Genomic DNA, 26,573 nt, shown 5'->3' with positions numbered 1-26,573 from the left:
CGGGACTCGAACCCCAGACCCACCAGAGAGCAGGGCCCGACCAAACCCGCTGCACCACCGTGCCCCCCACAACAGCAATAACAACAATAATAAAGTTGCAAAACCAAGGAAAACCAAAGTCACACAAGGTTACCTTGTGTTGCTGGTGTCATTGAAGGCTTGAGCCCACTTTTTGCGCCTCACTGCATTAGTGGAGCCATCCAGCCGGTAGTAGTCTACATTTCGTAACCACTTTCCTTTCCCTGGAAATTTAACGACAAGCTTCTTAGAGAAACATTTGACGTCTGTTATACTCTTTGGTCATTTGCACCAACACAGACACAACAAGCATAACCAGTCTTGTTTTAAATGTGCACACCAACAAACTTATTTACATCTTGCTTGCAATTCTGTTGTGAAGGCCAGTTTGTGAAGAAAATAACCTGAATTTATGCTCCCTCAGTTACACAGTAGATAAGGCTGCCTAGTTACTTCCAAATCACTGCATAAATCAGAGGGGTTTGTTCCAGTTGAACTCAAAGAATTTCACTAAACTGTTGACTTGAATTATTCAAATACTTCTGCAAGGAATGCCTGAGAATCACTATCATTTTTGTGTTATTTGAGGAACTGATGCAAAAATGAAAATACCAACACAGAGGATTATTTTTCTTCTTTTAATTGAATACGTTGGTCCTTGTTTCTAGAAAACAGTTAATTCAATAATCACATGCTAAGGGACTGATTAATCAGAATGAGTTTTTATACTAATTTATTCAGTTATGGTTAAGAAATGATCTGTTCTTGGGGCAAAGGGACCCTCCACATTTTTGTAGACCAGCACAAAGTAAGGTTCAAGACACTGTGAAAGAAATATGCAAAGATCTCCGCTAATGCTTTGGTTCAACATGGTCATGACCATTCATTCTGTCGGGAGCTAAACAATGTTACAGAAAGATAGGAGAGGGGAAAGGAGATGAACCAAGGGTTGAGCTCCTTTCTAATAACCCACAGAAAAAAAAAAATCTACTAGTTCAAGAACAAACACTAAAAATCCACCATATTGACACTGTAAACCATAAATACATTAGAGCAGGGCTACTAAATCTTTTAAAACGAAAACTTTTACATCAATCAGTCACTCAGTTTCATTTCAATAAATAAATCCCTTTCTGACTTAATCATTCTTGACCTTGCAAAAGTTAAATACATGCCTAGATCAATCAACATTCCATCAACATAACAGTTCAGCTGGAACAAAAACCCGCAAGGACACGTTGCCTGAATTACGACTGAAAAGCGTTTGTCAGTTGGTTTCTCCATATAATGGCATCACATCAGGTGACACATCTGTAAAGAGTTCTTAAAGTGAGGTGTTAAAAGAATTAGAAGTAAAATGTTTACATTCTCCTGCCCAAATTTTACCCTGGAGTAAATGCTCCTGCATCACCAGACATTTTTTCCTAGAATGTTGTCATATTAATTAGCAAGAAACCATATTAATGCATCAAAATTTTTGCGAATTCTGCATTCCTCTCTGGACAGCTTAGCCTCAAAGGAATGACACTGAAATAGTTTGAGTTTCTTTTCAGGTAGATTTTACTAGGTGGTACGAGTACTTTGAGAACTGTGTGGAGAAAATAATATGCTAAATGAATAAATGTAAATGTAATGCTTGCTATTTATTTTGACAACAGCAATTTCTACTAATTGATTCCATACTTAAATGATTAGTCTTTTTCTGTCCACTATGCACGTATTACAGTCTACAAAGTTAATCGCTTGTACAATGTTCATGTCAGTGTGTGAAAGTGGAGAAGATTAAAAGTAAAAGGGGAGGAAAAAAAAAAAGTTAGCCCCTTTAAAGATACCTTAGTTAATCTTGCAACTGTTTGTATAATATCTAGATATTACTTGCTGCTACAAACAGTAAATAATATGGTTACTATAGTAACAGATCAGAAAATGGTTAATAAAAAATATTAAATAACCAATTTTGACTTTGCAGTTGTACATAGTGACAGCAAATACAACCAGAAATTGTACGATGCAGTAAGGAACACAGCCAGCTGCAGGCATATTTATGTTCACTTTCTGTGTAAAGTCCTATGTTAGGATCACAAAGGTGGGACAGCTAACCTCTGTATGGCGAGGGCTTCCCTTCCTTTCTGGCTCTTCCAGCAAAGTCCAAGAAATCTTCAATCAGATCTAATGAGATTAGAGACTGACTGAACACCAGTCTGTAAACCCAGAGAAAACTGGTTACTCTAATCACATACATATGCTCAAATGCAAAAATCAGAGTTGCACCTCAAGCATTGACATTCAAGGATCAACATCAAAGGAAAAAAATGAAAAAGCTTGGCTGAAATCAAAGCTTTCGGAACACTGTTAACCAGTGAAATGAAAACAGAAGAGATATGTAAATCACTACATCAGTAATGAATGAATGAATGAACGAACGAACGAACAAGCAAACCAAACATTTTTCTGCCGTGTATTTTGACTCAAGTAGAGTTCTAGGCTACAGATACATTAGAAATCCTTAACATATTTCGTAAGGAACTTACAAAAATACTAACCCAAAGATGGGCTAGTACAGAAATATTTTAAAACTGGAGACCATCAACGCCTTATTTACATCGATGCTGAGATAGTGATATTCAAGTTGGGGGGGACAATAAAAAAACGCACACTTTGTCCTGGATTTTCTCTGCCATTTGAAGAATCTCAAAGAGCAGCACCATCTTCGCAGAGTGTTCCAGAATCCTAGCATCCGCTTCACTGACAAATTCCTTGTGCCATCCAATGGATGGGGTGCCTGGCCTTGAAGTGGAGACTGACTTCCCTGCTGAAATCAAAACACAAAGCCAACACATGAACCTCAGGGAAAAGGCACTCAAAGTGTCTTGTCAGCTGGATGCAGAAGCAGCACTTTTTCCCTTTTTACCTTTTTCCATAAGACCTGTCTGATGGTCCTCTGCGGGGTTGCCACTGTTTGAATCCCATCCATTAATTATTTCTGCTTCATCGATGTCTGACCTGTCTGTGCTATCATTTCTCCCATTATCTACTTTTGTTTTTCTGATGGGGGAAAAAATAATCACAACAAAAAATCTATAACTGTAAAAAGGCTTCTTAAAGGAGACAGTCAACATTTTTCCCTGGGATCAACAAAAAATAAATATTTTTTAATATTCAGTATCAAGCTGAAGAGTAAACTTTTTAATTTACATCTATATTGCAATGTCAAAATTGAATATTAGTCATAATAATGACTAATATTTAAGGCACTGATTCAAGGCAATCGGCCACTTTCCTTATCCTTTAACAAACTGAGCAGTAGGCTAGAAGGACAACTACAGCAACAAACAGTAATCCTCAATAAAAGCAAAAATACATAGTTTTATGATGGTGTTATCACTAAAAAAGCCTCACAATCATTTTTTGATTTCAAATACAAATTTCATGACTATATAACAAAACTAACCAAAGTTACTTTAATATTCCAGAACTTCTACTTCTCACTGTATGTTAATTAAAGTAACAGGCATATACTGTACTTTACTGTTAACTCATTTCAACTTTACCATTAGACATAAGCCTGTAAATTTAAAGTACAAGAAGAAAATTTTGAGAAGACATGATCAAGGTTCCTTAGATACTTATTTTAATTTTCTTTCAAAATTTTTCATTACGTACGTGGTTCTTCACATAAATACGTACATTTTAATACTGTTATTGACAAAACTCAAAGTACTTGAAGAGTCCTTGATTTTGGCAGTTCGACATTCTTTAGAACCATCTTCTTCAAAGTATCCCTGCAACATATACAAGCAGCACATCAATAGCCTACACCTTTCAACAGCTCCATTTAACTGTAATCATTATATCAAAATTTTTTTGAAAATGAGCATTTCATAGCACTTAAACATGGTGCAGAATATAAAAACTAATCAGAAACACAGTACAATTCAGTGAGGGGATAAATACTATGTATAATGTGATATGCTTTATATCACAATGCAAATACAAAAGGTGAATCAGGTAGTTCACTGATTAAGGCCACTGCAATAAACTCAAAGGGCCTGATTTGGAAAGTGTACCTAATCTAAATTGCTCCAATAAAAGTTACTAACTTATAAAAGCTGTATATATGGTTAAATAACTGCAAGTAGTCTCTAAACATTATAAACTGATTCAGCAAAAACAGAGAGATAATAATGATAATTCATTAATTATTATTATCTTCATCATCATTGTGTGATAGTAAGATTACTAACCTTCCACTTGCATTAATAACAGAATCCAGATAACAATGAAACTATACATTTAAAAAGTATGATGCAAATGCATATATACCTTTTACAAATTTGTACAGTTAATTTGTAAGCCACATATTTCATTAAGTTCTAGACTACAGACTTGCATATCTGGTTAAATACAGTATAATTTATATAATTTAAATATAATTTCCCAAACTCTTTTTGTTGAAAGTGATTGTGAATGTATTGCTAACAGGGCAAAGGTGCCACCTGAGAAAGTGACAGACAGCTACAGGGAGCCCTTAGCTTAGCATAGCTTGATTACCACCGTGAATTCGCAGAAGAGGATTCAAGAGGGCGTTCAAATGCCCCCAAATTAATTTACCTTATCTTTTCTGATGTAGCTCATATGCAAGCACCAAGGGTGTGTCCAGATTCGACTGAGGATCTGGAAATCTTGGAAGAGTTTGCTGCCCTTGTTCCACTCAACAGTGGTACCCCCACCTGTCAAAAGTGGGGGAAGGGGGGTGTTAATTGTCAATGCCAGCTGTATAATATTGATGTGGTGAGTATTACCTACATTGTGTACAGGTAGAGCGACAGACCACCTTACTGACCATTTACACCACCTAATTCCACCATTATCACTCACCTAAGCACTGTAAATCAATCAAACCTGCAACTTCTTAAAACTATTTTTAAATAGGTAGATACTTATAATCAATCAATAACTGTTCATTCAATTGGCCAAAATTTATAAAAGGTGTTTGCAATATTTATATATGCTGCATGTCTAACAACAGAAAATCTACGGATGAAATTAATCGTTTATAATACACAGTCTTACAAATCAGCTTGTATGAATGTATTCCTAGCTATAGGAATTAAACTTTAGCGATTTTAAAAGTTTTAAATTTTGTATCAGGTTTTGCTCTGATCTTTGAAGATCCACAATTAAATGTATGTAAGAAGAATTCATTTCTTCACCAGAAGTGCAGTAATGAGAGAAATGTTTTGGCAGTAATGTATTTTTCCATTAACGAAGTCACTAACAATCAATCACAAAAGCAGGTAACTGCAGAAAACTAAACTAATGACTAGTGGCTTTCTGAACACACAATTGTCTGGGGGTGTCAATGTTTATCCATCTTAAGTGAAATTGCTTTAAAAAAAATAAAAAAAAAAAGAGTGCCCTCACTGAAAATTAATAAAAACAAGTGAAAGAAATAGTTTTGTGCAATAAAAAATAAATGATATCAATCAAGGCAATATATGCTCTTACATGAAAAGTTCTGCAAGTAATGTTGATACAGTGTAGTCTGTATTGGTGTCATTTTCACGGCCAGGACATATTCGTGTTTGGGTGGCAGAAATTTTGTTAGAGCTGTGTAATCTCGCCTCTGAAAGAAAGAAAGAAAGACAGGTGAATTCTCTGATTAAAATACAACATATAAATCAACTGAATCAAAGCACAGCAAAATCAATAATTTAGTAAACTATATGCATGACAGACAAACTAACAAACACCTTTAAAACACAAATAAATAAAACTCTAATAAAGTAATAACTAAACTAAAAAAACTCTACAAGGTAATTCTGTGAATGCATACCACAGGTGATGCAATGCAAATGGACAGAATATGAAATATTATGATTCCAAAAACCATTAAGAGTACAGTGCTGATAACCTGGTATCGCTGCAATCAATTCAGTGAGATTTATTTTCTTCAAACTATGACACTGATTTGCAGTCAGTATGCAAACCTCAAAGGGCTATTGTATGGAACACTAAATTAAAACATTCACGTTTCCATACGATGCAATATTTCAAAGTATGAAGGAACATACCGTGAAAAGGTGGTAGCACTCACCTGCACACATCCAGCCAAAAACTCGTACAAGATGTGCGCACGCTTCTTCATAATCCTGACATCACTGGGGGTGGAGTCAGAGCACTGGCCATTCAGAATGGGGTTAATAAAGCGGTTCCTGAACTCCTTAACTGATCCAAGGAGATTCTCCTTAATAAAGTTCACCATGCAGTGGTCTGTGTGAGCCAAAAGTTATATAATTATTAACATACAGCAGTTTTGCCACTGAAAAAATAAATCATGCACATTGTTTCATAGAAGACACTGTCAGATGGTGCTCACATTCAGTGAGGTTGTTCTGTAGTGGGGTCCCTGTCAGTACAATTCTCCGCTTCGTTCTGATACAACTCATAGCTTTGGTTATAAGAGAAGCTTCATTCTTCAGAATGTGGCCCTCATCACAGACCACAAAATCTGGACCTGCCACAGAACAACAAGACGAACCAAGAACATCATCGACAATAAGTTACTTTAACTGCTTCCCTTCTGTAATGGATGTGTTGCACCTACATGGAAGGTCATCAACCCAATTTCATGCTTGTCAAAAATAGTTATTTAATTGTGGTATACCACTGTGCCCTGCCTATGTCTGCTCAGATGAGACTGTCTCCTGCTTTCAGTACCTGGGTTCACCAGCGTCTTGTAGAATGTCTCTTTCAGTAGCTCATTCTCGACTTTCCAGCCAAGTGAGAGGTTACGGTACATCTCATAGCCAATTATCATGATGCCGCCATTCTTCTGCCAGCACTGCAGTGCTTGGGCACGCTGCTTAGGCTTCAGTGTGGCCAGCTTGCACACCTGTAAACAATAGGTGTAAGGGCATAATTTGTATTTACATGAATATACAATACATTACTATAGTTTTTTTTTTTTAATTTATTAAATTTACCCTCTAATTTGCATAATCATTTGGCAGAATGAGTCCAACCATAAACATGACAAACACAGATCCCAACAGAAACATCCGACAAATATGCCAGATATTTAATGGTCTTGCTTAATTTATTTTAATTTTATTTTCATGATTTAGATGTTGATGGTAACTTTATTTTTACATTAATAATTATATTACCATTTACTAATTTGACTGATTTGACTTACAAAAGTTTACCCATTTCTACAGTAGCGTAATTTTTACTGGAGAAATACAGGGTAAGTACCTTACTAAAGGCTACTACAGCAGGAAGTGGGATTCAGAAAGGGTCCTTTGAGTGCAAGGCAGCAGCTGTAACCACTGCGCTGCTGTCCCACTAGATTTATATGTGTTGGAGTAAGATTTTCCTTAAATTGTGCCACACAGAGATTTGCCAGTTGTATGAACCCCTGAATAAGATCAGTATAACAAACATTCAGTAATTGTATAAGTAACAGAAAGTCCCAGTTAGAAAAATGATTATAACATTATACCTTCAAATGTTCCTCAGGACTCATACCTTCCTGCCACTTCTCAAACTCGCTGACCCAATTTAAAACTGTATTGAGAGGACACACCACCAAAGCAGTGCGGAAGTTCATGCTTTTGCACAGCAGCATGGTGTGGAGGAATGTAACAACCTAGAAGACAGTGCCACAAGACCATAATAGGAGAGGACAAAATAGCATAGGACAAGACAGGGCAGTATAGGACAGGACAGCATAAAACAGGATAGGATAAAACAGGATAGGACAGAACAGGACAGAAGAGGACAGGACAGAATAGGACAGGACAGGACAGGACAGGAGAGAATAGGATAGGACAGCACAGGATAAGATACAACAGAATAGGACAGGACAGAATAGGAGAGAACAGAAGACAGCATAAAATTCAATTCAATTCAATTTATTTTTATAGAGTGCTCTTCTCACGCAGTGACACAGAGCGCTTTAACACAGGCATAAGAAAAACAAATACATCAGATAAAGAAACACAGAAGACAGATGACTACCAACTATCATAATATAATACTTTTATAGAGCTAATATAAGTATGCCTACTGGCCACGGAGGAAAGAAAAACTCCCAACTGAAAATCGAGGGAGAAAAAACCTCTGGAGGTCCAAGAGCCAGTGGCTGCCCACCCCTCCTGGGCATTCTAGATTAAATAAAAATTCTAAGCCAGTTTACACGTAACAATGACATTGTTGCTGTACGGTATCTTGAATTCCCAGCTCAGCATTGTACGTCTCGTAAAATAGCATAGGATAGGATAGGATAGAACAGGAGAGGATAAGATAGGACAGGACAGAACAAGAGAGGACAGGTAAGGACAGGAACTTTATTAAGCCCAGCAGGGAAATTCACAATTCAATATTAAACAATTTAAACTTTAACAGTTAAAAGCATCAGAACTGAAATATCACAAAGCGATATGTCACTGTCTTACCTGTAGCGTCTTACCCAGGCCCATGCAGTGGGCCAGAATACAGCCAGAACCAGAGGACATCTGGACTTTCACCACGGACTCACAGCAACAGTCCCACATGAATTGCACACCTAGAGTTTATTTCCATGTATCCATTTAGCAAAATGCAGGACAAACAGAAGAATATTCCAAAATGCATTATAATGCATTCCATGTACATACATTGTAGTAAAAAAAGAAAAACTGAAGATGAACAAATTATTTGTGAAGATATATTGTCACATTTTTCAAGAAAATAAATGTAAGCTACTGAAGCTACTAATTGGCTTTGAAATATGTATCAGAAATTCAATTACTACAAAGCCAGGGATGCACAAAGGAGGCATTTCAAACTTGACTGATTATGACATCTCATACTAAAAACATTTCAAATGTTTCAGGATCAGTGTATATTTCCATTCAATTTATTTAATTATTTTTAACAGAGTGAGACAGAGCACTGAAGGACTCAGCACATATAACATGATGGGGAGGGGGGAAACAGAGGTCAAGATAACATCTTGCTAACAATCGCTGCACAAAAAAGTCCACACTTTTTCAATATGAACATTTATACTACAAAAGGGGACATAAAACCTTAATGAGCTAGAGCTGAACTGCACAGAACATGTTTTGCATGCAACCACTTCCTTAAGCAACAGCGATCCTGACTCACCATCCACCTGATGGGGTTTCAGCTTGGTCACCAAGTTCCTGTGCACCTGGACCAGAACCTCCTTCGTGTCCTTGTCCTCCTCCAGCACAAACTTGGTGGTGACAGGACAACAGGACTGTGTCTCATCTTCCACAGTCACCTGGCAGAGGGAATAACAGGGCTAAACTTCCACTAAAATCTTCAAGGCTTGTTTAAATTAAAGCCAAAATCACCTGGTAAATTAAATTAATACAAACTGAAGTGTTAGACATCTTTAATCTCCAAATGTCATAGGTATAACAAGGACAGAGGGTAATTTATTACAACCCTTGCTTCTATTATAAGATTGTACTTAACAAATGCCTTAAAAACATGTTTCATACTAGAAATGCCAGGCATATTTTTAAATTTGATCCGTCGTCACTAAGTCTCAGAGAAGTTGCACTGTCATACGCCGATGACAATTTTGCAGTCAGAAACTTGAGTGTTTTTTCATTTTAATTTACACACTTGATATAAAACACACAAAATTAATGCTTTAACAGTGCGGCTATTTCAATAAACAAAATTAACACTGTAATGGTGTGGCTATTTCATTATGATCTGTTGCTTGCTATTCTACTTTGACAAAAATAAACCAAAAACCAATTTCTACCCCTTTTATCACTGTACTAGTGTATAAGTGATCCACCCCATCTGAAACTTGTTTTCACAGTATGAAAAACTGGAAAAAAGAGAGCCGGTGATTATATGCAGTGTCATAAGTGTATGTAGTTTATAAAGGATTTCTAATGCAAAGATACATGCAAGATTTTGGGACCCTAAGAGGAAGGGTGTCTCAATACCCAAACATCATTTATGGTCTGTACTGCCACCCTGCGGCCAGATGTAAAGTACAGCAGCAGCACAGAACAAAGTTGCTGCATTTTGAGTCAAGTTATCAATTCAGATGTCAAGGCATTTTTAAAGCTTCTGTGCCAAGATTGCGGAGGCTCCTAGGACACATGTACACCGGAGCGAGAGGAGAATTGTTGGGACACAGCCACGGTCCAACATGGGCCGAACATGTGGAACAAAAGTTAGCGTATAATTCTCATGGAATTATGGGTTGAGTGTGAATGGACAAGAACTTTTACAGAAGCAGACTTCCACAACTGGCAAAATTCAGCACAAGCTACCATTATTCACTGTGTTCAGTGTGAACGTCCTGTTTAGCGGGAACGGGGTCTAGAAGGCTATCATCAACGTAGCTTGTATCAAAATCTGCAATTTAAAATCATAACAAGCTGATTTCTCATTACATTTATGTTGACATTTCCAGGAATTCTGTATCCACAGAAAACCTGGCTCAGATATTGTCCTTTTCATAATGGGGAGTTATGATCTAGAATGTTAATAAAATATTCTCTCATGCTATAATTAAGCCTCCTATTATGAAAGCTCGGATGGCCCCTTTTGGATATACACCCTTTTATGCAGTGTTTCTCCAGTACTGCTCTATGATGTTCAATTTTGATATTGCAATAATTTTCTTTATATTGCTGCAACAACATTTTTACACTTAAAAACTGAATCTCTAATCAGTAATTATACATTTTCCAAGTCTAGAGAGAACCAATCAGATATGATTAAAAGTTTCATTTAGTTTTGAAGAAAATCCATTTATGTATGGCTGTTATGTAAAGTTAATGATGTCAATAGAGATTGGGAAGCAGAGCATAAGGGATCTTGGTTTTGACCGGTGAATCAGTGTTGGTGCTTGAGGGAGTTGGGTTCAAGGTTTAGATTGACAGGTGCATAAGTGCCGTCTTTGCATGATGATTTTTCTTGCCCGGTGTTTATGCCTACCTCTCGCAAATTCTCTCGCAGATGCTGCTTCTCCACAAGCCGCTTGCGCCTGTCTTCTTCTTCTTTCTGTGCGCTCTGGGTCTCTGACCTCAGATCATCATCCTTCATGATGTCACGGATCTTTTTGCGGCCCTTGAACATGAACTTGTAGCAGTCTCCTCCTTCTTTATTCTCCTCACTCTGCAAAGAGACAGAGACTGTTCAGCCCTTCAGTACTATACAGCAGAAAGGCTCCTTTCCCATACTTTTCAGCAGACGGTTAACACAAATATAAAAGCTATGAATACCTTCTCACTGGCAGAGGTGTTACAAAATTTGGGGTGCTGCTGCCTTTTCCTCAGATGATAACTCCGTGGCTCATTCTCTGCAGATTTTCTCCTGACGCTAGAAAAAAGGGGCCAATTCATTCATATATATCAGTGTAAGGCTTTTTTTTTTTTTTTTAAAGCTTTAATATCTTGCAAATGCAAAATTAATTAAGGATACTCCGAAGACAATATTCAAATGGATTACCAAGATCATGTCCTAATCAGATCCCTCGCTTATAATGCTTAATGATATGAAGACAAGCAATCACTGTCATGACTTTCAATATTTTTTGAGAACTTCTTACAGACCACCAGCAGTAAACCATGGAATAACCATACGCATTGAAGCAAAGAAACTAAGTTCCATGTACTAGTATGAACTACAGTACTTTCAGTGCCGAATATCATGAAACACAGTGAGCAGAACCTTATAACGTACGTTCAGCTAATAAAATAAAGGCTTGAAAGGCTCACAAACCTTGTAATTCTGCAATCCTCCTCAGAATCTGAGACACTGATCACCTCACTCATGCCAGACTCCTCTAAGTCAGATCTGCTGGCATCATCGCTGCTCACTGCAAAAGGAATGATAGAGGCATAGGTAAGCAGTTTATCACAGTATTATTAGTATTAGTACAACGATGACATCATTTATACCCTAAACCAGTAAACCACAATGGTCAACTAAATCAATGCCTGGCAAAACGAGCACGCCAGGTAAAGGGTTCATGCTTACCTTGTCTCCCCGTGTTCCTCTTTCTTTCCTTCTTCTGGTGGACATCAGGTTTCCCACTACTAGCGTTACCTGATCCTAGGGTGAGCTTGCAATGCAGCAGGCGGTGCCGCCTCCGAGTCCTCTTTGTGTCAAGATCGGAATCAAAATCGGAATCCAAATCAGACATCTCGCGCACTAGAGCGGAAAGCACAAAGTTTCACAAGATGGGAGGATATGTGCCATAGCTGGATATGGGAACATCACTGGAACGTTTGAGGGAATTCACATCACACACGAGGATTAGGTTCATATAGCTGAAGTAGAATTCCCCTGCTAAATCGTTATGTCGTTGTAGGCGTGCTTGGGAAGGGACAAATGTGTTTTCCTGTAGTGCACTGACTGACCTTCAGTTTAAGTGTCATTTTAGAGGGAAAAAACATTTGATCTAAATGCATTTTGTTTTTGATAATAAGCATACACAAAACGTATCAAGTATGTACAACTTCCTGTCTCAGTTGGAATATTTTGTAAGAGTCTCGTTTGCAAAATGTGGTGTGTTAATGTCAGTTGATTTATAATGTTTAAAAAAAGCCAAGAACGAGAGACAGCAACTACTGATGTCAGACTTGCTTACCGTCTTCCCCACTATCTGTGTCGCTCTCTTTGGATTTCTTGTCTTCATCTTCTTTCTCAGACTCCCAGCTGTCCATAGAGTTGCCCTCTGACGACGAATAATTGGCTCTAATTTGGGCCAAGAGCATTTTCTTTGCAATTCTTTTGAGAGCAAGGAAAGAAAAAAATTTTCTAAGGATCTGCTTCTAATAACTCTGCCAGTATATTTGCCAGCTTCTCCTGTCTCCTTTACAAGCTTGGTGGCCTGCAGTGTTTACTGGCAGTGCTGTATAATGAATATCAAACCCTTGGACTGTGTTTTAAATTATATGCTCATGTACTTGACAAAGAAATTGAAACTCAGCATGAAAAATATTTTGATAAATTATATAAAAAACACACTAACAGTGCAAGGCTGAATATTTGTTCATAAGAAATTGCAGGAGGTACAAATAGATGCTTCGTAATGGTCAAACAACATGTTTCTTCAGAAATGCGTGCATGAAGTGTGCTGCTTTGCAAATATAGTTAAAGCTTTCAAAATAGTATGTCTTTTACAAAGTTTCAAAAACTGAATTGCTCTCTAAAAACTCAAGACAGACTGGGGGGGGCTCAAATTTATAAAGACAACAATAGAAACAGATCAAGTCTCTAACTTCAGGAAAAACAAAAGCTGACTGCAAAGAAAATAAAATAAAATTGAGACTATTTCAAAACAAAACTGATATGCATTACTGCAAAACTGACTTTGTATATAATTCTGGCTATTGAATGAGCATGTGTAATAAAGCAACTCAGAAATTTAAAACATTTCAATGTCAGATACTTTAAATAATTTGTCAGTTTAACAACTGAAAAGGTTATCTTTTGCAATATGGAAGATCATTCCAATTAGAAAAGTCCAGTTATTATTATACCATTATTGTTACAAGTGAAGCTTTAATACAAAGGGATTGAATACATATCAGGATATTCAAACTTGAATAACATGATACATGCATCAATGACCCTTATACACACACAACAAAATGACACAGTCTAATTAGGGGATTCATTTATTACAGTGATTGACGCCTTTAAACAGTTCAGTTCGTACAAGTAAATAAGTAAAATCATATTGGCAGTTTAACAAATGCTTTTTAACAAAGAGGAGCTGTAACAGTCCTATAGACCTCAATGCTCAATGAAACATACAAAAGTTTTTTTTTGGCACTAAACTCCTTAATTTTTCCCCAATATTAATTATAATTTCAAAAGCATATAATTATATAGTCTACACTAGAATTTCTTTAAAGTATTTGAAAGTTATGTACATGCCTATAGGAGTAGTTTAATTTAAAGGTATTTTCTCAGAACTTGGTTTTTTGGCAATCCCCCCCCACCCTCCAGATGACGTGTTAATGAGGGGTTATCAGTCTATAGCATAAGTTGAACATTCAACGCGTAGTGGATACTTGACCTAAACAAGTCCATTAAGAGCAAACTAAAAATTAAGTGAAATATTAAGTGAAAAAAATAAATACAAAAGATCAAAGAATTTTGACATTCATATGTATTTGAGAATTTTAGCATTTACTTGTGCAGGGTATTTTTTCCCCTCACTAACAGGAAAACTCCTCTGACAAGAGACATGTTGCAATATATGAATACTGTTACACAACAAAACCAAATTTAAATTTTCATGGATACTAGATGTTATATTGAAAAATAAAACAAACTTGCAGGTTAAACACTAAATAGCAAGATCTGCTGAAATTTTGCTAGAAATTCAATTTAACCCAAAACAGCACATCCTCACTGAGGACATGTACTAGTAAGGTATGCATTGTTTGAATCTGCAGATAAAATTATAACTTAGTAAAGTCACTGTACACAAAATGGAATTTACCATTGCCTAGATGCCATAATGTATCTAACTTTACCAATAAAGTTGTACTTTGGATTGTGAAAACATACCAATACATTAACTATTATTCTTAACCCTTGTGCTCATTAACTAAAAGCAGGTTTCAACTAAATAATACAACATGCAAGAGGATTGCGTAAGCAATTAGCAGCACTTTTCAATACTGTAAAAAGCAATTATGAAAATACAGAGCCAAAACACATAACATGGTAACTACACTGCCTCTGCCTTCACTGTCAGGCAGGACTGAGATCCTATTGATTAGTTAGTAGTGGAACTAAAAATGTTACTTGTAAACTTGCAATCTACCCCTACTTATTACAAAGTAATACAGACCATCAGAAGTCCAAGGTGTCAAAATATTTATGAAATTCAAGGTTTATTCATAATGAAGTGAAAATCTCTACTGAGACAATCACTCTGTAGCAGCAAGGTACTAGAACTCCTGTTCACAATTCTTCAAATATTGCAATATTAGCATCAACAGAGTAAGAAGAAAAAAATGCTCTGGTCATGTTGTTACAAAAGGCCATCTACCATCAATCAAAAATAAATGCTTTGCAGGAGTGTTTCTTGTTCATAAAGTGAGGACTGTGTGCTTTGTTTCTGGTTCTCTGCAAGCAGAATCAGAGACTAACGCTGTTGCGTTTATAAGCAGATATGTTTAAGCCAAAACACAAAAAAAACAGATGCTTTAGAATCACTTCAGTACTACACATTATTTGGGGAAACAAATGTCATAATTAATAAACTGTAATTTTTTTAAAATGCTAAGATGCAAATAGGCATGTCTGGGGAAACTTCACTCTTCTGGAGGTGTACTGGCATGCATTGCAACTTGTCTTTGGTGTACTGACAGCCAAAAACTGTTGCCATTCAACACTAAGGCTAAAGTAAGTGGTCTCACAACCCCATAAGCCTTCTAAAGGCTTGCTACCCTTTCTATACCCATCACTTTGGTATTCAAAGACAGCCCACACCGGACCCGTATTCAAAACCAACATTTCAAACGTTCGTTAAAAAGCAGCTTGTAGAGCAGGAAAATAAAGACAGCACTGTTGCATGTGACTCTGTGACCTTGGAGCCTTTTTTTTTTTTTTTTTTATTGTATGAAATGAGTATAGAGGACCAAGGTGCTCTAAGACTGAGATATATTCAGAAGGCTAGGAGACTGCTTAAGATCCTTGTCTCTGACAGGACAAGATCAATATGCATAGAAAATGTATACAAATGACAACGAAACGTTGGAAAAACAGCTACTCAGAAAAGTAATCACAACGCAGTTTTGTCAACAGATTTCAGTACCACTAAACTAGAAAAAGAAAAAATTCACAGTGTTTTTAAACTATCACACTTCTTCCTGTACAAGGTAATTAAATTCTGTAATATACATTTAACCAAACAGCAGCAAAACAAGCTGAGAAGTAACGATGAAATCTCAAAGTAATGCCGGATAGCATTCTTCCAACAAACACCATTCACGTATCTTCCACAACAAATACCGACTGCTTAGTGATTTTCGAACGGAAACTAATGACAAGCTGTTTGTTGTGTGTGACTTTTCAAAAGAACTTAATCAAAGCTCAAAATACCACTTTTGCAAATACCATATTTCCTGTTATTAACCAAAATGTCTATTTACTGTAAGAAAACTGGTATCCCATGCCAAAAGCAACAAAAATATAGAGTTAGAATGACATGGACCATAAAAACTGTATGAACTAAGAATGTTTAAAATTTTTGTCCAGCTTGACTCACTCACAGCATAACCTAAGCTAGTAAGGAAGAAAAGATAATGTAAATAATTTTAAAACAACTGAATGTTAATGTTGGCATCAGAACACAACCTAAAGTATGTGTATAAAAAGGGGCACTATCTGGTGCTCTGTCTATGCAGCAAGATGAGAGCTTGCTTGGTGGCTGCTTGTTTACTGCAGCTTCGTGTTCTTTGGGACCGAGTCTTGACAATGCAGGTCATTCCCATTTTGGAGCTGCGCTTGGCAATCCGTTGCTTTGTTGCCTTGCTCCCACCTTCAGGAGGCTGTGATATAATTGCTACGTCCGTGTTGTTGGAACCATACCTATTTTCTGGATCGTCGTCATCATTGTCGTCATTAGCAGCCAGTATGGAACCAGTTTTAAGCTCTACTTCATCCTCTGCAAGACAGTGGAGAGGAAAACAGAAGGGGGAGGAAAAAACCTTTAAAACTTTATTTTCTTGGACTAATCAATTAAATATATGAATTTGTATGAAAGTAAAATAAGCATACAACTTAGGTAATGAGACCTTAATGATTTAAAGAACTATATTTACCGATCTTTGCATTACAAATGGAATTAACATTAACAGCATTGTTAAGCTGTCAAATTTGTTTGCATAATGAAAAAAAGTCAAAAGGTCAGAATCTGACAAACACATATGCTCATGTGATTAATTGGTAGATAAATGTACATTTACATTTATTTAGCAGATGCTTTTCTCCAAAGCAATTTCCAATGAATGTTGCTTTCAATGAAAATTGTGACTGAATAGGAAATTGTGGAAGTAACATTTCAGAAAATTGAGTTAATTATGAAACAGTTCAGAGTTACTTCAGAAAAAAAATTATTAAATAGTGTTACCGGCTATGACAAAAACACCTAGCAATTACTAAGAGACAATGGTAGGATAAACAGTGTAATTAATTTGGAGAATTTCCCTCTGGAATTCATTTGTTAAGACGAAATTTCATTTTAAGTTTCGCAGAGTTATTCAGGCAATACACCACAGCAGCTCACCCGAAGACTGGTAAAAAGTGCTTGTTCCCAATGGAGCCATGTCATCTGTGATGGGTTTGATCTTCTGATCACCACTGTCATTGTCAGAGCCAGTATTCAGGCTTTCTCCCTCACCATAGACCTCCCCAAAGGAAGAGTATGGGGATTCTCCTGAGGTGTACTTGCCTTTCTGAACATTCAGTTTTGTTTGATATGCGTCCTTCTCTAATTCATGAGGTCCTCTGTTATGTTTACCCTGTTCTACATCAGTGTCTTCTTTAGTCCTCCAAGGTTTGGCCCTGAGACAACTAAGCTTCCTTATGCTCCTGATGTCTTCCTCCACCTGCAAATCATCACTGGAAGTATCAGAATCTTTCTGCCTCCTCTTTTTGGAGGCTTCCTTGGTTGACGCAGTTTTGCTACTGCAGTCAGAACCCGAGGAACCGGCCTTCAGCTTGCGCTTCAGTGTGGTCTTACGCAGCCTAAAAAGGCACTTCTTTTTGACACTCTGCAAACATTCCTCAGACCCACTCTCAGCCTCTGAGCTGGGTGTTGCAGCAGCTAACTGAAGTAGGACAGGAGGAACCTCATCTGAATCGGATTCATCATTCTGGCTGAACTGAACTGAACAATTGGCTGAACAATCTGGCTTCTTAACACTTTGTGTATTCTGAGGTTTCGTAGTTACCCTCCATGATTTCGCTGAGCTATCTATGTCACTCTCACTGTTGTCCTCCACACTAACTGGCTTCTCCTTGCTATCCATCTGTCTTCGTAACGGAGTGGTCTTCACCCTAGGTGAGCGCCGATTCTCTTGCTCTTCCTCCTGCAGCACAGTTGCCAAAGGCTGCTCTTCAGTCCAAGCCTCTTCCTCCTCATGCTTTCCATTTTTATCGTCTTCTTGATTCTTAAGTAATGTAGGCCCTGCAGACTCTTCGAGCAAGACCGGTGTAAGTTTCACCACTAATTGCTTAGTTACTACGATAGAATTTCCAGTTTCAGCAGATTTGCTAATGGGCACGTCTGATTTCGCAGGCATCACATAACTAGTCAAACTGTCATTTTCTAGTGCTCTTCCTGAGGCCTCAGACACAATGTCAGCCACCCCAGAAAGCTGCTTAGATGAGTCAGGAGCTGTAACAATGCCAACCAATGACAGAGATTTCTTTGCGGCTATGTTTTTGTTAGAGGCCTTTATTCTCTTTTGCTTGGCCTTAAGACCTCCAACGCATGGTTGGATTTGTCTATTGTCCATGGTAACTTCCTCCACCAAACTGGATGCACTATCTTCCACAGCAGCTTCAGTAGAATTATTTGCCCCAGATTTGTTTTTAAAGTTATCAAAAATGTCATCTCCAATTTCCACTGAAGCACCTGGAATCGTTATCGGTAGTTCACCATTATTTAAGTCCCTTGCATTCCCTTCTCCACTCTGTATACAACAGTCTTTGATTTCCTGCTCCAAAGCCTCCTCCAGGGCACTGTGAGCCTTTCTCAGATTGGTCAACACCAACCTGAAGGATTTCAAGTGCTTGAACCTAACAACACTGGCACCTTGGTTGTATGTACTCTGCTGAATGAACTTGATAAACGTGTTATTTAAAGAAAATGTGGTTTCAACGAGTTTTTTAAACTTTTCAGCTAGTGCTCTTGGTATGGAAAGCTCATTGGAAGCAAAAGCCAACGACTGACCACCAAGGTTCTCTTGGTTATGATCCTTCTCAGTAAAAGCTTCTTTGTTCTTTTGCAAATGTTTATAGGCACCACTCTCTCCACCTGGCTTATCAAGTTCTCCTTTTGGCCTCTTTCGTTGCTGACTCCATGGCCCCTGGAGCACAGCATCACAGGTAACAACCAGGTCCAAGAGTGGCTCTGGACAGCACACATAGCAGTACCACTTGCGCTTTTCGTCCATAATACTTGACAGCTCTTTCCGTCCCATGTTACGTAGAATGCACTTTTTACAGAAGGCATTGCTGCAGAAATCACAACAAATCAAGTTGCCCCCCTCAGCACACCACCTGTTAAAAAAGTCAAGTATGAGAAAAACATGTCAGCAATTATTTTGGTTATTTGTTTCAACGCATTTGGTATAATATAAACAGCAATGGCATTCTGAAATAAAAATGGTCCTGAGGTATATCATTCTCATAGGTCCAATCAGGCTCCTAAGCAACAAAATAAAGAGCCCAAAAAAAAAAAAAAAAATGTTCGACAAGAGCTCTACTGAAGTTACAAATCTTAGCTTCACTGTTGTTCCAAAGCTTTAACAAAATATAGACTTAAGACAAAAAAACTCAACGACCATTCATAGCTACCGAGGTTACTGTAACGGATGAAACCCTCTAATATGAACCACAACTGTAAAATGCTGTCAAGATATTTGAACTGAGTGGAATTAGTCAAAAGCAAATGTACCTATTTCTATTATATATAATTATAGAATTTATATTTAGAAATACTTTCAAGTTTTAATTGTTCAATAAGCATGTTCATTAAAAATGTACAAAGTACTTTTTCTTTAAAATAGACATGTGTAACTTCTCACAGTAATGGCAGAACAAAATGTTATGTTGAGGTTAGGCAGTATTTTATAGAAGTTGCATTATAACTTGAGTCTAAAAGTTTATTTGAGGTATACTACAATATGTTTCCATGTTGACATTAAAACATTCAGCACTTTTCTTTCATTTGTATTGTATATGGTGAAAATAAACCTACCTGCACTGTTCATCCATGCCATCTGCATCCTTACTGATGTCATCACTCATGTAGTATTTGAAACATGACTGTTGGAAAAGAGACAGTGATCTGTCACTACAAAATGTGCAGCACCCACATCACACACTACTGCTAGCATAACAAATCCTTACCTTACAAATGAGCACTTTAAGTACAGGGTGCTGGTACAAGGATTCCTTCTGGAAATGGTTGACTTGCTGCCCACAGGCAGTGCAGGTGACAATCTGGAAGTGCTCACCTAGCACAGCAAACATGATGAATATTAACAAACAAAACTGCAGTTTATAACAAATATAGAAGTCAAAGCAACAGGCTAAATTACATGACATTTTCCACAATGGATCACAGTATGGGATATCAACATATCAACAGGACCGATGTTTTAGTACATTGTGAAACCCGAAAGGGGGGGGACACTGAACAAGACATTTTGAAGTTAAAAGTATGAGAGCACACAAATATAACCTGAAAGCATAAAGTTGAATTATATAGTACAGCATTCACATTAATACTACATATTTTATCAATTTATTGATTGCATGTTCTTTATTCAGATTGTGTACTTTAAATCAGAGTGCTGAACAGCACAGCACTGTTACACATTTAAACTCCCCTATAAATGGATACAGTGGAAATAATCAAATTTATATTAAATTAGTTATCACAGATGATACATTTAAGTTTCACATTGTAAAGATGGAAACAGTTGGATCAAAATGTTGGCAAACAAAATTCTCATTTTCAGAGGAAGCGGAAATTCAAGAAATCAATGCTCACCTCTTCTTTTCAGTTTCAAATCAGTGTTTCGCTTAGTAATTCCTCTTCCATGGAATTCAGGACCCCGAAAGTCATCTCTGATTTCATTTCCCACAGGTTCTGGTTGCACCACCACTGTACCTGTTTGCACGGAAACATGGCAGCTGCACTAAGGTCTCTCAGCAATAAATATTTGTTAATTTTTCAAGTATATGCTGGATGCTTGATGTGAAATGCATACCTTTAGGTAAATTGTTTATATCAAGACAATCCTCTAAACCAAGGTCAGATATGACATCTTCTGCACCACATTCACTTGATGCATCTGATTTATTCAGTCCAGTGTGTTTGGTGACAACAGAAGGTTTCCTACAATGAAGTTAATAAAAGTCTCAACAATCTTAATTTCAAAAGGATTAATTTTCCCATAATGCATGTCATACATACCTCTTAGAGCGTGAAGACTGAGGGTTCCCAGCCTCTGTCAAACTGCTTGGCGGCTAGGAGCAAAAGTACACGTAAATGCAAAAAGTGAACATCCGTGAGGACATACAAGAACAGAATGATCAACTGATCATCAGTAATCAGAACCAACCATCAACCGTACCATGACCCTCAAAATATGTTTTCTAGGTTAGTTGAATGCTGAAGAACGGTGCTCTCAAACTGAAATTAACACTTTAATATTCTGAAGATGTGAAACAATCTATTCATTTCACTTTATTGTACGTAAGACAAATTGACTATTCTTGTGTTCTCAAATTTTTAATACAGTATAGCAGAGTAACAATTCCTCACAAAAAAAAAAAAAAAGATACATTTAATCACACACTTCTCACTTCCAGAAAATCGTAAGTACTTAACAGAATACTTACTGAGGCATAATCATTGTCATGACAAAATATCAGCTGTGTAACTCAAATGTGGAAGCCAGATTCACAACTTTTCTCTAGTTCGTAAGGTTCAAGAACTACTGTGTTGGTCAGTTTTGAGACAGCACATGTGATGGAAACTTCCTAGACGAAGCTGTCCTTGGGCTGATAACATGTCGTCTCTTTAAAGCTCTATGTGGAGACTGGAGTTGTGTGGGAAACTATATGTGTATTAGAAGGTATTCACTTCATAGACATATCATCTAAAACTTGTAAACAGCCCACCTATGTAAGGATCTTCAAGCAGTGACAACCAGTGGCACATATTTGACACTTTACCTGTGCACAAATTAAAGACTATATGGAAAAATCCCTGGGTTTCACTTTTCAAAGAACTTTCTTTCACACAAAGAAAAAAAAAAAAAAGTAGCACTATGGTAACATTAAAATAAACGGAAATATCTGCCTGAGTTTGTTTGATTTCAGAGTTTGGTTGTATTCTAAGATTATCCACCCAGGTGCTCACCAGGAAAAGACACCTGAGTTCACTTAAAGTACATGGTCTACAGTATGTTTCAAGTAAACTTTTAGAGCACAGTGTAATAAAAATTCAATTGCAGATTGTTTCTAATGTGCAGTTTGACTGAACTAAGAAAGTAAAATCGATAAATCAATGTTCTCAATCACCACAGTTAAGTTTTCCTGGAAAGCAGGAATTATAATAAATAACATGCACACTCTGCAATACTGGTAGACCCATATTCTGTGGTAAACCATTTGACAGTTGACACAAACACATTCTGAAGTACCTCCATAGCTGTGTCTGTGCTGTATGATTCATGAAAACCCTGTTCTCCTGTGGACACAAAAGAAAAAATGTAAAAGCGTGCCCACAAATTATCATACTGTTAAACTTTGGTTTGCTTGTTTAGTTTTTAATTGTTCACATGTAAAGCTGAAGCAGGACATCTTACCGACAGTGCTTCCAGGAATCCAGGAGCCATTGCTCTCATCTTCAGGCGAATAAGCCAAGTACTCATGAAGCTTTGTCACCAGAGTATTAAGCTTACTGGTACTGCAAGCAAGTGAGATTTAAGAAAAAATAAAATAAGCAACATACAGAAACAAATTCTTTTTTATTGTAGAAGTTCAAACATTGGTATAAACCAAAGAGGTCAATTCTACCAGTACACACTGCAAAACCTCCTCTTTACTCTAAACAGAGCCCCAATTCTGAGGATGATTCAAATGACAGAACCTAACTAACCAAAGTACAGATGTTTTTAATGTTACCATGCTGTTTTCTTGCAGTTGCCACATAACTTTTCTTGCCTAATAAAAAAAACAACATTTTCCTTTATAACTATGCTTCAAAGGCAACAACAGTAATCCCTTATATTATGATCACAATACATTTATTTAACCTTATTACTGCCCTCAATTATAATACAAGTTGCACAATACAGTAAAACTTTGCAATATGATGTCCCTGTACTTCACGCTGTATTGAGTGTGTTGTGCCGATACCATAAAAAGAAAGAACACACAAAAATGGCAGCAGTGCACTGTATTTTCTGCCATATTCAGTTTTATCCTTGTGTTTAATGCACCCCCCCTTTCTTTTTATTTTAATTTGCTGTGGAACAATAACATGACTGCTAGCCAAGGAGCAACAACTTAAATGTCTATAGTGCATAAATTACTGTAAAGTGTCAGCTAAATGAAGTGATGTATTCATATTTAATGCTTTTGGGCAGAAAACACATTGAAAATGCCTGAAGGAAGTGGCAAGTGGATGATTGCAAAAGGGCACTCTTGTATATGTTCATTATTTTACTGAATATTTACAACTGTTATAACAGAGAAATGTATTCCACAAGTTTCACATAATGTACAATGATTCATAACCAATAAAATATGAAAATAGTTTCTAAAAGAGTTGAATCAAACATGGAAATAGAAAATACTTTTATTGGATTAATTAAAAGAACATTTTAAATAATGTACCGTTACTGAGCATTAATTCAATGGTAAACACATCATTGTGTAACTTGCAGGTTAGCAAATCAAGTCCCCTGTTCAGCTTGAATTGCTCCAGCACGACATACATCTGTATAAATTTGCATTTACATTAATTTAGCAGATGCTAAGAACATTACACCCAACAGGAGGAGAGATTTCTATACAGACACGTGATTCTTGAGTACAGTCAATTTATCAGATACAACTATATAAACCAGTATATATTACACAAGTAGCTTCATAAGGGTTTTTTTTTTTTTATTTTAAGATTATTAAACAAATTTAGCACATGTATATAAATGTGTACACAATTTGGTGGTTGCTGTTTATCGGTGTTTTTTTGATGGTTTTACATTTATTACAGTTTACAGTGTAATACCTTGTGAGCTGTTCATTACATAATCAGAGCATATCTGAAAGGCTATATCCAAAATTTTTCATTTCTATAGCCTACGTTTGCACACCATTTACTTTCATTCTTCACACAACTGGGTTAATTTCTCCTGTGAAATCCCCTGGTCAGGCAAATTCCTGTTGTGAGGGGGTAGAATTACCATTATTTTTATTATTATGCTTGTTCCCAGATGAAAGATGTGACAAAAACTAACAAGACAGCTGGTGGTGTAGTGGTTAGAGCTGTTGTCTTTGGACCCAAAAGTCAGGGGTTCGAGTCTCACCAGCTGCTGTAGTATTCTTGAGCAAGATTCTTAGCCTAAAAAAATTACTCCAGTAAAATTACCTAGCTGTGTAAGTGGGCAAATAACTAAGTGTCTTAACATTGTTAGTTGCTTTGGAAAAACACTTCAGATAAATGTAATCATTTCTAGTTATACATTTTCATTCATTATCTAAAACCACTTGTATAATACAGGATCCTTGGGGTCCCAAGGCTGATTTTGAACATTCACAACTAAGGAAAGAGAGATGACAATTCTATATTTCACATATTTTCCAGAGACACAACTTTCATGGTCATCAGGAACTCTAAAGGACCTTTTGAAACAAAGAAAGCTGAATTACATTTATTCATTTAACAGACGCTTTCCTCCAAAGCGACGTACATGTCATAGAAAACATGTGTGCATTACCTTAGGAAAACGAGACATAGTTGCAGATGTGCGATTCTTAAGTGCACTTAGTTTGTTTCCTTCATCATATGCACCGTGTTCATCACACAAGTAGCTGCATAAAACTTTATCAGAAAATCGCCGATTCCTAATGACCTACCTAGCAGTTTTTTTTTTTTTTTTTTTGAGATACATACAAACATTCACGACATGGCAGCTGTGGCTTTAAAGGACTGATCCGAGCATAATAATGAACATTTATACCTTACACAATCTTAAGACATCATGGGCGAAGTGAATTCGGAAAAGATGAGTTTTAAGACCCTTTTTAAATGTGGACAAAGACTCAGCAGTTCTGAGTAACGGGGGGAGGTCGAATTACACATTAATACGCTGGTGTCTGGTAAAAGTAAATTTTCTTCTATCTACTCTACTGTCCCTTTTGTCATAATCAGCATCATCAAGATTATCCCTGTCCACGAAAACCTAAACATATGATATAATTATCTCCAAAAATAGCTCATAGCGTAAAGCTGCTGCTTCTTGGACCCAAAAGGTTGCAGCTTCGAATCCCACCTCCAGCTGTGTAAGTACTAAACTTTGCTTCAGTAAATTTACCCAGCTAATATATAATAATAAATATAAGAATGATTTTATAATTTTTTTATAAACTAAGCAATGGACAATTCTAAGGGGAAAAGCATCAGCTAAAATGAATAAGTCAATGTAACTTTCAGTTTCACACACAGGATGGTAACGAACCTGGCTGTAAATCTGAAGACCCAACGTTCAGTTTTAGAGGAGGTAACTAAAAAAAAAAAAAAAAAAAAAAAATTACCCAAGACAAAGACATGGCTGTCAGACTGTGGAAGGCTTATGCCAAGTTATGGCTTCAAAAGGAACGGAAATTAGATAATTTGTTGTGTTTTTTCCCCCCCAACCTACCAAGCTAGTAAAAAAAAAAAAAAAAAAAAAAACCTAGGCTAGTAGCTCACTGTCTGTGCCTGCCTGCTTTTTCACTTCACGACTTAGACCCAACGTGTGAGTTTACTCGTCGACTCATAACGACAGAGAAATGAAGACTAACTAAACCACCACCGGACGCTTATGAAACACCGCCACTCAAAAATAAGTGAATAATTAATTTTTTTTAACCGTGGGCGTGGCGTGGTCGTGCGGTAGAGCCTGGAGGCTGGGCGCACGGCTTACCTGCAGGTCGCTGTTGCCATTTTCTACACGGCTAAAAACGCCACGCACCCCGCGGCCCACTTGTGAGGACGGACGGTTTCAGAACCCCTCGCAGGGACAAGCCTGCGGAGGGAAAACGCTTAATTCTAAACGAGCACCTTCACCAAACACAAAGCTGCACCGCCATCTTGCCGGATACCAGAAGACGCATTAAAATGGCGCAGTGGAGAGAAACAGGAGGAGGCGCGTCGCGGGATTGGTTAACGCGTGAAGTCGCCGAGCTTCAAAATCCACACGCGCGTTTTGCGCAGTCTCGCGTTCGAGGTGCTCACCTGCGCAGACTGGCTGCCGGACGGTCAGCGGTGGGCGGAGCGAGCGCGGGTGCGCGCACGCAGCCGGGAGTCGCCCATTGGATTGCGGGCGAGCGCGCGCTCCCGCGCTGCGTGACTGTGCGTGCGAGTTTCAGTCCGCGCGTAAATTCCACACGGTACCTTCTCGTTATAGGGAGGGGGCTCGAAAGAGCGGTCGTACAGACACACACAGTCTAGTGAAAAAAAAAATGGATTTTAACCCAACTATTCAGCCAAAACAAGTATTTTGTTTCTAGTGAATACATTTTAGCACACTTAA

At 37.4% G+C, this 26,573-nt stretch overlaps 1 protein-coding gene across 2 annotated transcripts in view; it reads right to left on the bottom strand.

Annotated features, from left to right (window-relative positions):
* The window catches only part of LOC108934422 (transcriptional regulator ATRX-like), a 39,879-nt gene extending 13,608 nt beyond the window's left edge, over nt 1–26,271 (bottom strand). For both annotated transcript variants that reach the window (XR_001966134.2, XM_018752224.2), the window contains exons 1-28: nt 25,965–26,271; nt 22,641–22,741; nt 22,476–22,522; nt 21,242–21,294; nt 21,036–21,163; nt 20,816–20,935; nt 20,170–20,276; nt 20,018–20,085; nt 17,318–19,317; nt 16,621–16,696; nt 12,656–12,795; nt 12,043–12,216; nt 11,785–11,881; nt 11,286–11,382; nt 10,999–11,178; nt 9,172–9,310; nt 8,478–8,587; nt 7,523–7,669; nt 6,739–6,913; nt 6,398–6,535; nt 6,116–6,291; nt 5,527–5,644; nt 4,630–4,748; nt 3,706–3,800; nt 2,930–3,063; nt 2,674–2,830; nt 2,119–2,219; nt 134–242 (exon numbers count right to left, since the gene is read on the bottom strand). Coding sequence is in view for 1 of the 2 variants with exons in the window: in XM_018752224.2 (XP_018607740.1) it covers nt 134–242; nt 2,119–2,219; nt 2,674–2,830; nt 2,930–3,063; nt 3,706–3,800; nt 4,630–4,748; nt 5,527–5,644; nt 6,116–6,291; nt 6,398–6,535; nt 6,739–6,913; nt 7,523–7,669; nt 8,478–8,587; nt 9,172–9,310; nt 10,999–11,178; nt 11,286–11,382; nt 11,785–11,881; nt 12,043–12,216; nt 12,656–12,795; nt 16,621–16,696; nt 17,318–19,317; nt 20,018–20,085; nt 20,170–20,276; nt 20,816–20,935; nt 21,036–21,163; nt 21,242–21,294; nt 22,476–22,522; nt 22,641–22,741; nt 25,965–25,984 (5,126 nt within the window). In the remaining variant the exon portion in view is untranslated. The remainder of the gene's footprint in view (nt 1–133; nt 243–2,118; nt 2,220–2,673; nt 2,831–2,929; nt 3,064–3,705; nt 3,801–4,629; nt 4,749–5,526; nt 5,645–6,115; nt 6,292–6,397; nt 6,536–6,738; nt 6,914–7,522; nt 7,670–8,477; nt 8,588–9,171; nt 9,311–10,998; nt 11,179–11,285; nt 11,383–11,784; nt 11,882–12,042; nt 12,217–12,655; nt 12,796–16,620; nt 16,697–17,317; nt 19,318–20,017; nt 20,086–20,169; nt 20,277–20,815; nt 20,936–21,035; nt 21,164–21,241; nt 21,295–22,475; nt 22,523–22,640; nt 22,742–25,964) is intronic.
* Between the last annotated feature and the right edge of the window lie 302 nt (nt 26,272–26,573).

This window comes from Scleropages formosus, chromosome 4 (genome assembly GCF_900964775.1).
Source record: "Scleropages formosus chromosome 4, fSclFor1.1, whole genome shotgun sequence".
NCBI classification, from domain to species: Eukaryota; Metazoa; Chordata; class Actinopteri; order Osteoglossiformes; family Osteoglossidae; genus Scleropages; species Scleropages formosus.
Note: the sequence above shows the minus strand (reverse complement) of the source record. Positions and strands in the feature narration are given on the sequence as shown.